The sequence below is a fragment of the Echinops telfairi genome, unplaced genomic scaffold (genome assembly GCF_000313985.2).
Source record: "Echinops telfairi isolate 266 unplaced genomic scaffold, ASM31398v2 ScPeMD7_3533;HRSCAF=4204_1, whole genome shotgun sequence".
Lineage (NCBI taxonomy): Eukaryota > Metazoa > Chordata > Mammalia > Afrosoricida > Tenrecidae > Echinops > Echinops telfairi.
In genome coordinates, this window is record NW_022107432.1 from 31,363,524 (window position 1) to 31,378,456 (window position 14,933).

General features: G+C 48.0%; 1 protein-coding gene and 1 non-coding gene across 3 annotated transcripts in view; one reads left to right on the top strand and one right to left on the bottom strand.

The window, feature by feature from the left end:
- Window positions 1-14,933, bottom strand: part of MAPK14 (mitogen-activated protein kinase 14) — a 91,387-nt gene that overhangs the window by 5,454 nt on the left and 71,000 nt on the right. Inside the window, exons 9-10 of one of the 2 annotated variants that reach the window (XM_004710733.2) lie at window positions 4,889-4,968; window positions 2,123-2,201 (exon numbers count right to left, since the gene is read on the bottom strand). In XM_004710733.2, coding sequence (XP_004710790.1) covers window positions 2,123-2,201; window positions 4,889-4,968 — 159 coding nt within the window. Of the gene's footprint in view, window positions 1-2,122; window positions 2,202-4,888; window positions 4,969-9,552; window positions 9,633-14,933 lie in introns of both variants that reach the window. The other variant, XM_004710732.3, reaches the window with a different exon arrangement.
- Window positions 569-704, top strand: LOC115871238. The gene has a single exon (XR_004047189.1). It is a non-coding gene; the product is annotated as a small nucleolar RNA SNORA47 (small nucleolar RNA).

Sequence of the window (14,933 nt, forward strand, 5' to 3'; positions counted from 1 at the left end):
TTTCTACGTTTGAGAGAAGGGGCGCACAGGGGAAGATGCATGTTGCTGTGAGCACTGTTAATCACTGGTGAAATACAAAGGATTTGAGATTTTGCAGTTACTGATGGTTCCTTTAATGTGGGATGGGGGTGGGGGTGGGCATGGGGTTGGAGATGGGGAGGTGAACTAACCAGCTTCCCAAAGACATCTACTCTTGCTTGCACTGGGGGCTACAATAGACCTACTGGGTCCCTAGTACCCATGGGGGAAATGAGCTTTCCAAGGATACAGAAACCAAGCCAATATTCCTGTGCTGGTTAAAGTTCATAAAGCAGTAGAAGGATTACAGTCTTTGCTCCCAATGGTCTTCCTGTCCTAGAAATCTCATCAGCTATTGGTTTTATGACTAAAGACGGCTCACATGCGCACTCGGCCCCCACTAGGGTAAGAAGTAGGCACCATGTTGCTATAACCAGGGCCTATAATGAGGAATCAGGGCAGGGGTAAGAAAAAGAACCCTCAAACATCCTACAGGTGTAAATTACGAGGGGGGAATTTAAAAAAAAGTTTAGGGAAAAACAGAACTGAGTGGAGGACTGAGAAGGTGAGGCAGCTCTGTACCATGCTGCCGTCACTAGTTAAGGCCTCCAAAAGTGAAGGGTCACAGGGCAGAGAATGCCCCTCTGCCACCTTCAGAGGGGCAGTGCCCTGCTGGCCGACACTGTAAAAAAAAAAAGAAGAAAAGAAAAACAGAAATGAAAATTGAATGGAAGTTTCCCCCAAAACTTCGCGAAGCCCCCTTGAATGTACATTAGTAACAGTAAAGGGCAAGTTAGACTTTGATTGATATGCTGGGAATAATGAAGGAACATGAAGTCAGTGACCATAAAATAAGGAGTTGCTAATAGTTATAGTGCAGTGTACTCCTGATTGGTCTGTATTCAGGGCGGGCAGGAGGCCAGGATCAGTAACACTGTGTCCCGTCTGCCAAGTCCGAGGAGATTCTTCTTGTGACGTTGCTGTCTGGCACGGAGCTGCTATCAGACACTTTTCACTTCCCGACAAGGGCCGGGCTGAGCGCACGCGGGCCAAGTCCTAGCATCAGCTCACTACCAGGTAGCAGTCAGGTACTACCAAGTGGTGGTCAGTTCTTTCAAATGTTTAAATGTCATGATTCCAAGGGGACAGGGATGCATGTGACCTAGACAGGCTGCCAGGACACACACGTTTCCCACCTATGCCACAGCTGTGAGTTTTTCCGAGGCAGTGAGCTGGGCCTCCACCAGTCTTTCTAAACCTGAGTCGAGTTGGATGAAAACATCCAGAACAGACTGACAGATAAGAATGCAGCTACTGGCAGACAGCATCTTTCCCCATCATTAAGGAGTACTTAGGGCTCAGAGACAACTCAGACCTCCTCGAACTAGTTAGCTCAGATAAATCACCCCAAACCAGGGAGAGCACAGGCCAGGGCAGAGGCAGCCCGAACCAACCCTGCCGGGAGAGTGACCCCACACGCCCCGACAGCTGGGGTGGCGGTAGTCTTTTAAACAGGCGTCCTCACACTACAGCCCGCGGGCCATGCCGGGGACATTTATCCAGCCCGCCGGGTGGTTTTGCCTTGTTTTTTTTTTACTTTAAAATAAGATACGTGCAGTGTGCACAGGAATTTGTTCATAGTTTGTTTTTTTTTAACTCTAGTCCGGCCCTCCAGTGGGTCTGAGGGACAGTGAACTGGCCCTGTTTAAAAAGTTTGAGGACCCCTGCTTTTAAGCACGCATCCATGCTGCAGCTCTTGGTACCCTGAACTTGGGGGGATTGTAACCCGTCAGCAGATGTGAACAAGGCGTGGGCTTTCCTCTGCGCCTTGTTCTTCCTGCTCCTCCAATCTGGTCTCCCAACGCCCACCATTTCCTCCTCCCTTCCTGCGCCAGCCCAGTGCCCACGCCGCCCTGCCCACACAGACACGCGTGCCACGTGGAGAGAGAAGACTTCACAACACAAAGACAGATGAGCTCTGTGTTACCTTGGAAGATTTACTTAACGGTGCCCGATTTAACCCACCGGAAAAACTTCTCCTCGAGCCCCTAACTCCTGTTGTAATTAATTCTGTGTCCCGGAGAAGAGGAGGTGGTCCACTTACCCAGGGGGTTGGCACCAAGAAATACATTTGCAAAGTTCATCTTCGGCATCTGGGTCAAGGACTGAATGTAGTTTCTGGCCTGTAAATGAAATGGGTTTTCAGAATGGCTTTGTTCACAGTCACTGTCGCAGAGATTCTTGTTCTGTGGAGGAGGAAGTGTTACCTGGCCGAGCTGGCCGGCTCCCATAGCTTTGGACCGTCTTTGCTACTCTATAAGGACGTCCCACTTATTGCCATCTCACCTTCTGGGCCGAGGTTCATCTCTTCTATTTATGCCTGCTCTTGCGGTTCTACTTCAAGCGAACAGGAAGGCTAGCCAATTTAGTTTTCTTTCATTAGCTTTCTGATCACAGGAACAAAAGCCTAAACTATGAAGCCTACATATGAGAAGTAACTCTTGCCTTCCGACCGAGTTAAAAGTTGGCATAAGGGTTGGTATTCCTAATTAATGTTTAGGACCCGGCATCTGCATATGGTACCCAGCTCTGTAGATGCCCTTCAGAACACTAACTGGCTATCAATATTATGCCTTGTTAACAAGAAAGTAGTCTGGGCAATAAAAAAGTAAACACAAGTTTACAATATTATCCAGAGATGCAAGCCCACATAAAAATGGTTTTATGAACCATCTCACAAGGTAGTCAAGAGGTGCCCTTATAAGCGGATGACAAACTACATAGCCCAGGCAGAAAGCCTTCCCCTGCCACTTCCAAGCTACCTCTGCTGGGGCAAGTCTTCGCGAGCATGTCAACTACCTCGCCAGGAAAGTATCAGCATCTGGTTTGCCCAGATCACGTGGTTTTTGCGATCCTTCCAAGTCAGATACAGCCGGTGAAAGCACGTTGGAAGCGGAAGCCGTGCCGCCACATTCCCCTCCCCAGTAGCACAGGGATTCTGAGTTCAGTCTCTGGAGTGGGACAGGCTGATCGCACGGATTCTCTGTATGTCCCGGGCTCCTCCTGTCACACCGGACTAGCCGCACGTGTCCACCTCGCGGTGTCAGAGTCAGGGCTAGAGACACTGAACCAAGGGCCTCCTCAGCACAGCACTTGGGCCACAGAACGGTCACTGTCACCTGTAGACAGGACACACTGCTTTCACTTTTCCATGATGTCTCACCATTTCTGAACTTCTTTCATTAGCGGGCCAAAGATACTTGAGGGCTGAGAGCGTTCACATCAAGGCACAGAACCTTGACTGAAAAAGGAAAGTGGCCTTGACAATCACCACAGAAGGAGGGATGTGAATTCAAAATGACGTTTCAGGTATTAGTTAGAATTAAACTGTGTCTATGCCCTTTCCAGTTTCAAAGAAGACATCCGCGAACAGCTCATCTGATTAGTTGGGATGTAACGTCTTTGACTCTGTCCTAAGGCATGCCTTAAAATTCCTGTTTTATTTATTAATTTTTAGTGTAATTTTAAAAATCGTGGCAAAAATATACACAACCAAAAATTCTGTAATTCAACGTCTACATGTATGATTCCGTGCCACTGATTTTACTTTTCTTGTTGTACAATCATTATTGATATCCTTTTGCAAATTAATCCACCACCAAAGTTCTTGTTTTAATATGGCAATAAAGGTGCATATGTACACACACATTTATGACCATCACCTTTATGTATGCCTGTTCACCTCTCACATGAGAACCCTGGTGGCATAGTGGTTAAGCGTTTGGCTGCTAACCGTTATGGTCAGAAGTTCAAAACCACCAGCCACTCTGTGGGAGAAAGAGGCACTTTTTACCTCTCATGAACAGTTAAACAGTCTCAGAAACTCACAGGGACAGTTCTACCCTGTCCTATAGAGACACTGTGACTGGCATTGATTGGAAGGCAGTGAGTTTGAGTGATCTCACACACATGGTTAGAAACATGGTGGCACCTTCACGTTCTTAGTCACTGCATGTGAAGCAAATGGAAGGAGTCTGCTTTAGGACAGCCGAGACTCTTTCCAGTTTGAGAGGAATTTAACACAGATTCTGATGCAATCCCTTTCCACGGAGCATGTGGATTAAAGGAAGAAGGGCAAGCAAGCGGTAGGAGGTGCTCCTCTCACCCAGAAGACTCATTCCTCCAGCACAGAGAACTCCAGTCCACCTGAAGAAGGCTGAAGCAGGAGCGTAGGTGCTGAGAAGGGCTTCGGTGCAGCCCACCTGGTGGGAGGTCTCCAAAAAGAGTAAGAACAACCGAGAAGGAGTCCCACACAGCTCGGTGACAGCTTCAGTAACTCACTAGGTTAGGAAGGGACCAGTCTTCCTAAGCAAGTGTTCATACCTACTGTTATTTGCATATATTCTTTTGAAGATAAAACTTATTTATGGTGGATGTTTTGTAGTTTTTTTTAAATGAAGATTCTTATTTTCATCATTTAAAAAATCTTTGCACAGAAAAACATTCTAATAGCTTTCTGCTGAAGCCCATCCATTGGTAGCCTAACTCTCCCTGCAGGCCATTTGTTGCCCCTGTCTATGAAGAAACAAATGGTTTCTTGAGCACTGGATTTAAAACCCAATATATAAAAGTAATGCTAGTTTCTATTTACAAGCCCCAAAGCTATCTTCTCAGTCTACAGGCTTGGGTGACATTTTATCCCCAATGTCAACATCTTGCAATAACACACAGGCAGCCACTGCCTTAGTCTCTCCTCCAGGCACATGCAAGCATTCAGTGACATCAGACACTGTGTCGGTTATCAAGTGGCAGTACGCTGTGGATGCGGCCTTCCGAGTCAGGCACCCCTACACAGTCTGCTTGTTCTCACCTCATGGCTTGGCATCCTGTTAATGAGATAAGCAGGGGGTGTCCCCGTCAGACGCATAATCTGCTGAAGCTGGTTAATATCTTAGATGCCTAGTCAAGGGCGTTGTTAAACATACAGTGCAAACGAAATTAACTTTTAACTCAAGTATTTTTAAAAGGCCCCAAAGCCATGTCAAAACAATCGAACAGGGGTAAAAAAAAGAAAGAAGAAACATCACTAGTCCCCTCCCCAAACATGGCCCCCGCCTCCCCGCCCCCACCAGAGCCTGAGATTGCATGCTATAGCAGTGTTCTGAGAGTGGCAGAGAACCGTCAGGCATGTAGCTAATGCGGCCATGCCGACAAGTAAGATCCATCACCTGTGGTTTTAGCACCAGCATGAGGTGTTTGGGCGCCTTGGAAACGGACTGCCCCGTAATTCAGGAAGCCACTGGAAAACTATTTGCAAGTACCGGTGGCCCACACCTGAAATGTGGGGTAAATGCAGACGGGACAGAAAAATGGGACTCACTGTCGGACAAGAGAAAATATCCAAGACATGCATTTGAGGAAGAGACTACATCTTGGTGGCCTGGGTTCTGGTGGATTCTCTGAGGTACCACCGTCCCAGCTCACTGTGAGACCCAGGTGGCGTATGGGTAGGCCAGCAATGCCAAAGTTCCAAAGACATCTTGTCGTAGCATATGTAAGACACACAGCAGTGAGTGGGAAGAGGGGGCATGGGGCAGTTAGAGTCCAATAGCAAAGACAAAACAGAAGTCACAAACTGCTGACAGCATTCCACCATGCCACGGGGATTTCTCCCAGGGAGCACTTTAGCAAGTGGGTCACCTGATTCCACCTAACGAATACCTGGGGGGCCTGCACATATCAGCTGGGATGAGCAGAACTATGAGGCCCTCCACCTGCCCGGGCGCCTGGGTAAGGCCTCGTCTTCCAAACCTCTCTCCTGCAACTGTCCCCCGATGTCCAGGCAATCCCTCCTTCCACAAATACTAGGAGAGCTATCCGTTTGTCATGCGTTCCTACTAAAAGCAGGAGTGACGGAATTTAAAAAACACTTCTTGTAAACATGTCCGCAGACCTCCTTTCCATGCTGTTTCTTGTTAACAACTAATTCTGTTCCTTCCTGTGGGGTGGGGGAGGCTGGATCATTTGTAACAGGCACCGTGGCCAAGTGATTTAATTTCCTTGTGGCTTCCATCAATAATCTTTCCACACTAGCTCACTTCCTGGTAGCCAGCTCACTGGGAATGCCCGCTGGCGGCCGGCCAGCAGGGGAGAGCTGGGGCCAAGTGTGCCCGCCTGTCTTTCACGCTCCTGCAGCCCACGGTTAGAGGGCCATGGGGTTCTTTTAACAGTCTCACCGCTCGGAGTTCAGTTACTGCTAAACAAATTACCTAATTAAAAAGGACCTTGCTGTAAGAGAGGGGCAGCAAGCGTCCTGCCACTTCTCCCTTCCTTTCGGTGAACAGCACTTGGCCTGTGCGTGTCTGTTCCCATCTGCTTTAGTCAAACAGGGGAAAGGTAGGGCTCCACTAACAGTTAGTCTCGGACACTCAGAGGGGGAAGCCCCACCGTCCTACAGGGTTTGCCGAGTCGAAACCAACCTGATGGCAGTGAGTTTGGTTTTAGTCGACAGGTCACTATAGCGCCCTCGTCAGGAGTCTAGGAAGAATCTATTCTAGGGGAGTGCATCAAAGGGCTTATGCCTTTTAAACAGGAATTTTGGTTTTTTTCCACCTTGTCTGACGTCATCCGCCATGCCTCAGATTTCTTTCTTATGGTATAACCAGGGGCTCTGCTGGTGCAGTGGTTAATTGCCTGGCTACCAACCAAAAGGTGAGTGGTTTGAGCCTACCAGTTGCTCTGTGGGAGAACGATGTGGCAGTCTGCGCCCGTGAAGACTTACAGTCTCAGAAACCCACCAGGGCCGTTGTACTTTGCCCTTGAGGCTTGTTACGAGTGGGATCGACTCAAAGGCAGTGGGTTTGGTTTGGGTTTTGTGTGACTTGGGGCAAGTGACAGCTTCCCTGACCCTGCTGCAAAGCCTAGCGAGCGTCACTCCCCACCACCTGGAGCTGGTGCGGGGCTTCAAAGGGCGGCTGCAGGCATCCTAGCACTGAACTGGGGGCTGGGTCATGGTTTAGTCAGCCCCCTGCACACTCAGCCGAGAGTGAACCAACCCCTGGTGGGGGCTGCATGGCCCTGGGTTTATGGTGCATCCCAACGTGCTTAAGTCAACATACTTTCTCCACTCCGCATGTCCTCCGAACTTACTGACTGAAGGTCTACCTAAATGCTGGCATGACTGGATGACTATTTTTCAGGAGCACTGGAAACAGCTGTTGGCTTTGTTTCCCACATTCCTTCATTGATACTTTCAATCATCCGGCTTTGCTATTTTCCCCGAGATTATGTCCCACCTGGTGTCCAAGATACACAGGTACCCGGGCAGCATCAGTCATGCTTTTACGAGTCCCACTCAACTCCACCAACAGCGGGCCTGGTTTTTGCTTTACAGCCCTTTGAGTGTTTAGACTACCTTTACCTACTTGACACAACTTCACAGGAAAGAAAACCTCTCTAATTATATCCACACTCAACACAGTATTGTTTGAGCAAATTCTATAATATTCTGGTAGTCAATCTCATGAAGCCCAACTTTCCACCGTCAAGTTATACATGAGGGGCTTCAAAAGGTTTGTGGGAAATTCTACTAGCACCCTGGAAAGTATCATTTCAGTACTTGTGCATGTAATGGCAAGGCGGTGAATAAAGTAGATTTTAAATGAAAATAAAAGTATTCCCGTTCAATTGAAGAAAGAAAATACATGATCTTCCAACTTCATTTTTCCATGGACTTTTGGAAGCCTTGTCCTACAGTCCAGCCGTGTAGATGTACGCTGTACCCCGACTTCACATAAGATAGACAGCGTTGTTGTGCCATACAGCCAGTGTTAGCTTTTTCTTAAACAGTACTGATCGCCTGGTGGAGGGTAGACACTATTCTGACCATACTTGTACGTGAACCACTTCCTGTGACTAAGAGCATGTGTTTATTTACAGGGCAGATGGCTGGGGGTGGGAATGGGGACTGAGGGTATGTCATTCCCAGACAGGGAAGGAATTGCTACCTCAGTCTCATTAGGCTACTCATGAACTAACAGAGCTGGCAGAGACCTAGTGCCTGGCCCTGTGTCCTCTACACTGACCTTTCTAAGCAAAATGCAGTAAAACCGAAAGAAAGAATGAACCGCAACACTGTCCTCTCTGGAACCATCTCATATTTTTTCCGATTCATTCCAGTCTGGCTTCTGCATTTCATTAAGCCGAAGCAAACACTTCTTCAGGTTGACACCATGGACAACCACTCTGACGAGGGCTTTCAAAGCCGTGAGGTCACTGGAGAACACAGTTTAGATCATCCTCTCTGAGCATCTGGGATCTATTCTCAGCTCTGCCAAGTGACTCAGTGCATGGCCTGGGCAGGCCACAGCCTTCCTGAGCTTTGGCTTCTCATCTTAATCAGATAAATGAAACCAAGGAAAACGGGGCTGGCACATCCCTTGGAATAGAAATTCAGAAATACGTGGGGCCCTGTTCTTCTTTTGAGGAACTGCACCAGATACATACCGGATGGTGACAGTCTGTATTTGTCAAAGAGACGAACAGTTCAGACTCACCTGCTCATGCCTGCCTGAAGCTATCCAGTGGTCTTCCCACTGGGCAAAAGCCCCTTCAGTCTGAAACGTTGGGAGGAGAATCCCGGAAAACTCAACCAAAGCTTGCCTTAATAGCTCCTTTGCCCTTTTATGCAACTGCATGTGGCAGCCACGGGTGGTGGCAGGACTAGAGCGGGGGAGGGAGAAAGACTGGGCTTTCATGGCTTCTCGCATGTCCACTGCCCGAGAAAATGACCCAAGGCAGAAAGTCGCAGCCAAAGTAAGCGGGGCCACAGTCCCATAGCCTCACTCTTGAAATCTCTACTAGCTATGGACCCACTGCTCAGGCAGTTCAGTGCCTTGTGCAGCCACACTGCCATGGCTCGGGGGTGTAAGGACCAGGGGTGTATCCTTTGGTGTGAGGACTGAGTTGAGAAGTAGCCCTTGGGGAGCCCCCTGGATTTGTTGGGGATAGACACCTTACACGGGATGTCTGCTCTGAAACCAGAAATGCATGGCTCCTGGAAGAGGTTGGGCAATGGCATGCAGCTAATGCCCGGTTCATTCTTCTAGGGATGTAGCTGGATTAACAGTAAAGTTTGCGCTCTGAGGGCAAGCATTATCCAAAGAGTGAATGGGCTCTTGAGTATATGTAAGACTTCTGAGGAACAGGGCTTGAGAACAAACCATCAGAATTTGCATGAATTCTGGGATGAAGCGATTTCAAATCCTGTTGTTTTACTGGGACACTGTTTCCTAGTAGAGGCCCCCATGATCGTCACACATGCCCAGAAGAGAGTGAGATAGAGGAAAAACATACTTGCACACACAGGCGCCCACACGCAGCCTTACACCGCACCCGAAGTCAGTGCACAGTAGGCACGCGTGCTTACAAACACACCTGACGCAAAGTACAGAGCGATGGAAGGCAGGTGACAGAAGTAAAGAGGAATGCAGGTTCCCAACAGGGCAGATAATTACAATCAAAGCATCAACTCACAGACTCTGAGGAGATTTTCTTCAAAAGATCAGCCCCTGGGGTTCCAACGAGTCTTAAAATGAGCTTCAACTGATCAATATCTAATGGTAGACTATAAAGGAAAATGTTGGGACAAAATAAAAATGAAAAAACAAACGACAAACAAAACAAAACGGACGAACAAACATAAAATCCCAACTAAAGTGAAAAAACAAAACAAAAACAACAACAATAACAAAAAACCCCAGCAAAACGAACCCCCAAATGATGGCTTCCCCTAGTCCATCGCTCCTGCAGGATGGTCACTTCAAGTAGAACACGTCCTCCTACACAGGGATTTTTAACGCTACCAGGCATGGCCCATGTGTATTCATTCTGTGCATCGGTCAACATGAAGCTGAAAAGACTCCAGCCGGGCACTTTCAGCTGTACTCCTCCGTTCACAGGCCCAGCCCGTACCTATCTCCCTCCACCTTCTACTCCTACCAAAGCACGAGTGGCCAGCCAAGCAAAAGGCACTGGTGAGCAAAGTATGACAGACAGGCAGGGATAAAAGCGGCATAGCAGCCAGGCGAGTGCAGGCCTATTTGTGAATAGCCTTGGCCTAAAGAGTTTGTAACCGGACATTGGGAAGGCTGCCAAGGTCTCAGGGCCCAACAGCTTAGTCAAGCCTACCTCTTACGCAGCCCACAGAATCGCGACCATCGGCCAGCAGAGGGCATTCCTCCACTGCACGTCCTTTCAGGAGAGCCTAATGAAGAAACTGCCTATGCTGTGTAACGTTACCGCTGGATCTGTGTCTTCTGGCCCCAAAGCAGCAGGAGTAACCCTAAGTTTCAGAATTTGGGGACTCAGCTAGGATTGGTAGTGGCTGCTCCATCCCAAAGCACTGGTTAGCTCTTTCTGGTTCTGAATCTTTACCTTGCAAAGACCTGTTGGTGGAAGTCTATCACCAATGGAAGCAGCAAAACAAATTCAGCAATTTTTTTTTAACCACTTGCTTGCCTTAAGCCAGAAAATGACTGATTTTGATGGCTTTGGTCTCCAAAAGGAAGTTTTACGATGGTAAGAATAGCTTAAATGCGCCTCGTCGCAGAAGAGGGTCGCTAGGAGTCAGAACTGACCTGTGGCAACAAGAGAAGGGTTCTGGCTGTATACCGCTCACCACCCTCCCCCGTCCTCAGCAGACATCTGATACCAGCAGAGGTCTTCAAGAGTCCCGGGACGACTGGCAGGAAGAGATAACGAAGAGATCGCTTATTTGGACATTTCGGACATACACTTTTTGGAGCCCCTTTGTTGACGGCAGGCACTGAAAATGTTTGAGATTAAATTTATAAGAATTAAGCTCCCTCATAGGACTACCTGCACCCTCACAGCTGGTTTTAGAGTACAGGCACCAAAACGAACCCCGGGGGGAAATGCTGTGGAAACTGGCAAGCCTGTGTAAGAGGCCATGCTGTCCACTGGCCGAGAAAGGCTGTGAGACTTGTGCCTCAGCTCATGGAATGACTCATGGGCACCCGCTTTCTTATGCCACCGAGATGAGTCACGTGCATAATACACGAGAAGGAGCATGTGTAAATGTTTAAAAAGAAACCAGGTCTTTGTGCTTTACAAATATGTGGAATTTGTGAATGGTTGGAAGAAATCAGGACTGACTAGACCCTGACCAGGTACACCAGCAGTCACACACATGGGTTGACAAGTGTTAATTCCTCATCCTTGGTAATTCCCAACCACTCCCCCTTATGGCATCACGTATTCGCTTGGGCAAATTTTTGATTCTCCAGCTGTCTTGCCTCGGTTTCTGAAAAAATAATGCTTTGTGGACATGGATGACACTGTCTTTTGAGGGTCACAGGTACATTGTCACTACCTGAAGTGGCTAAAAGCTTTGACAAAAAGTAACTTAGGAGCAGATGGAAACACAGAGTTTCACAGTAGAGGAATTTCAAAACATGATTTATGCACTTTATTTCGTTGGAATTTATGCGAATATGCCTTTAGCATACCAGGTGGCTACAACAGGGAAAAGTGGGGTGCAGCAGCACCGTAGCACCACCTGTATTATTCAATGAGGCTTTCACAGTCGCCTGCAATCACATCAAACAGCAGCAGTAGGATCTTAAGGGAGCGTGTAAGGCTTTTCTCTTCCCAGCGTCAGTGTCACGGCTTTGGTGGAACCTCATTATTACTCCTCTGAACTGCTGCAATACCCCCCCCCACTGCCCCCAAGCCAGTCTCCATCATTTATTTATGATTCAATCACACACTTCCCTTTTGGTAAATCGTCTTTCAGAAACCCAAACGAAACAAAACAAATGAAAACAGGATCATAAACCAACAGCCCCCCCCCCACCCCCAGCGTTCTATTATCCCAAGCAGGCAGTTTTCACTGCTCCAGTTTTCTGGGAGGCATAGTGGTAACCACAAAGACAGCAGTTCAAAACCACCAGATGCTCCTAGGGGAAAGAGTCTGTCTACTCCTGTAAGGAGCTACGGTCTTAGAAACCCACAGGAGCAGGTCTATGCTGTCATCTAGGGTCACTCTCAGTGGACCGTGACTTGGTGGCACTGCGTTTGTGTTTTTGTTTAAGCTTCACCCTGCTAACTGAAAGGGTGAATCGTTTTTCAGTTCACCCGGAGGTAATTCAGAATAAAAGCCTGGAGATCTACTTCTGAAAAAACAAACTCCACCCCAATGTATTTGAGAAAGATGCTCCCTCCCTACCCCCCATAAGCCACTGTGACCCACTGAAGCAGTGATGTGGGGTGGGGGCATGCCTTTCTCTCCCTTCTGCTGCTGTAAAACTGCAAGTCCCCACCCCAGAGCCCCACACCCACGGCCCTCTGTGACTTGGCAGCTTTTCCTCACTGACTCCGCCTGAGACGGCTACTCGGTGATGCATCCAGAACTTCCACTCACAGCGAGTACTGCAGGCCCTTCTGAGCGCGGCCCTTACTTACGCAGGTCAGAGTCAAACAGCCTCCACTCCTGCCCCGCTCCCCAACTCTTTCCTCCTCTTCAAAGCCCCGTTCCAACAAGATCTCTGCCAGGGAGTCTTCCCAGATCTCTCCAGGCAGAATTCATCTCCACTCCTTCTCAACGCCCTCAGCTGCCCCTCGGCTGTTGTCATTTTTCTCACTCTGTCTGGTTTCATGACGAGAGAAACCGACGCATGTTCAGGTCATTCTGAGGCTTACTTTCCATTCAGTATCATCATTCTGGTTTGGAGGGTGCGTGCCATCTTATCTGCAGCACCTCCCTCAGAGTAGCTTGGTAATCAATACTGGTTAAATCGAAAAGACTTGCTGTGACATGCAAATATAATATGCAATGCCTAGCTCCACATCTCTCTACCTCGTGCTCCGAACCCAGAAAAACCACACTTTAGGGAAACCCTGTAAACAAAGTTAGCAAGAGCTGCTGCAGTTAACAGCAGGTCTATTATAGCTCTCAAACGCTCCATCTAAAGTGCTCCCACCATCAAGTATGTTCAGATGGAGTGCCATGGGCCTGTGAGAGCTATGGACAAAGAGCTGGAGTAAGGGTGCGGAACGGGGGGACAGCCAGCCCTTAGGAAGTTAACAACGACATAATGCAGAATGAAGATCAACAAGCAGCCAAAAGCACTTGCACAAGGAAGTGGAAGCATGCAGACCTCGGGAGGGATCACCATTGGTTCTCTCAGAGCTGGCAGCTCCATGGAGTCTCAGGCCAGGAGTCTGTGCAGGCAGCTAAGGCCAGGAGGAACTTCAAGTAGCTGGAGAAGCAGAGCAAAGCACGTTTTACCATGCTACGGCAACAAGTTATTTCCATACCAAGCCACCATTCTTCACAATAGGCTTAACCCTTCTTTACCCTGGGTAGGTTTTTGTTTGTTTTTTTTAACCTCCAGCTAAAAACGGGCTTTAATTTTAATGATCATAACATCAAAATCGAAATAATCTCCTGACCTAAAGAAAAGCACAATTATTCAGGTCTAAAATTACATTTCAAACTAAGTTCTTCTTAACAGAAACAAAAGATTATTTGGATAGAATACATAGATTGGGGGTGGGGGAGGAAAAGAAATAGCATCAACAAAATAAGCAACAAAAAACCTAAAGCAATGATACACCGAAGGAGAAACTAGGAGCGGGAAAGGCTACTCACTTCTAAGTGCTCTAGCGTCTCTTAGAAAACCTCCACGGTGAGCTGAAGATGAACACGAGGACATTTTAGGACCTATTCATCATCCACACCACTCGAGAGACCGGTGGTGTAGTGAGTGACGTGTTGGGGAGCTAATCGCAAGGTCAGCAGTTTGAAACCTCCAGCCGCTCTGAAGGAGAAAGATGAGGCTTTCTACTCCTGTAAAGACTTACAGTCCTGGCAACTCACAGGGGCAGTTCTGCCCTGTTCTCTGCCCTGCAGGGTCACTAGGGAGTCAACTCGATGGCAGCAAGTCTGGTTTTGATTATCACCCACAGCTCCTTCTGTGAGCAGCCATTTTCAAAGAAAAAGCAAAAGCAGAACGCTGGTCTTGGGGAGGGCCAGACAACCGCGACAAACTCTCGATGAACTGGGCTGGAAGTCAGCCTAGCTCCTGCTCGTCTTATTGTCAAACAGCCATTTTTCACTGCCACCCAAGGGGGAGTTAAGTGCCTGAGGCAAATGGACAAATCTGAGGATGTTCGCTCTTCCTGGGAAAACACCTTTATATTCTCGTGCGAAAGACAGAAAGGCAATTAACAATTCAATATAATAATCTTCCTGGGTAATTGTTACGATCCTTGCTTTTAGTGTCTGAAGTGGAACTGCTTTTCAAAATGACAGGTAACACTGAGGAAACAATGACCTGGAGGGAGTGGGTGATGTGAAGCTTTCTGGCTACGGACAGTGTTTTGCTTCTTAATCTGGGTAGTATGAAGGTTGGTGGGTACGGGCAAGTCAAAAGTACTGCTGTTATATAAAAATATCAAAATGCAGTTACTGTCGCTTGACAGCCTCATCGAGGTCTCTACATTTCTGTACGTGGTGTTTGTCCCTCTAAGCCAGCCCTAAAGAAGTCTGCGCTCTTCAATGCACGCTACATCAGAACAGCAGCTTTGGCATCCTCGAAGGACTCAAACCCCTGCTTGTCATTTTCCTGTGAGTTTGGAGATCAATGAGAAGATGAAGATCAGGGGTGTAGGGTACACCGGGTTCCGTTCCCAGTGCAATTCTCACAGGAGACAGCACTTGCTCCCTTCAAAGAATTAGCAGGTGTATTGTCAGGATGGGAAGAAAATTCCTGGGAGCAACTTGGCTGGCTTTCCCCCTCACAATGCCGTTTTCCCTTTGCTGAAAGTGCTCCCATGATTGTCCCGTGTCCTTCAAGAAAGCCCATCCAGTTACCGCTTTGGAACCCCCTAAA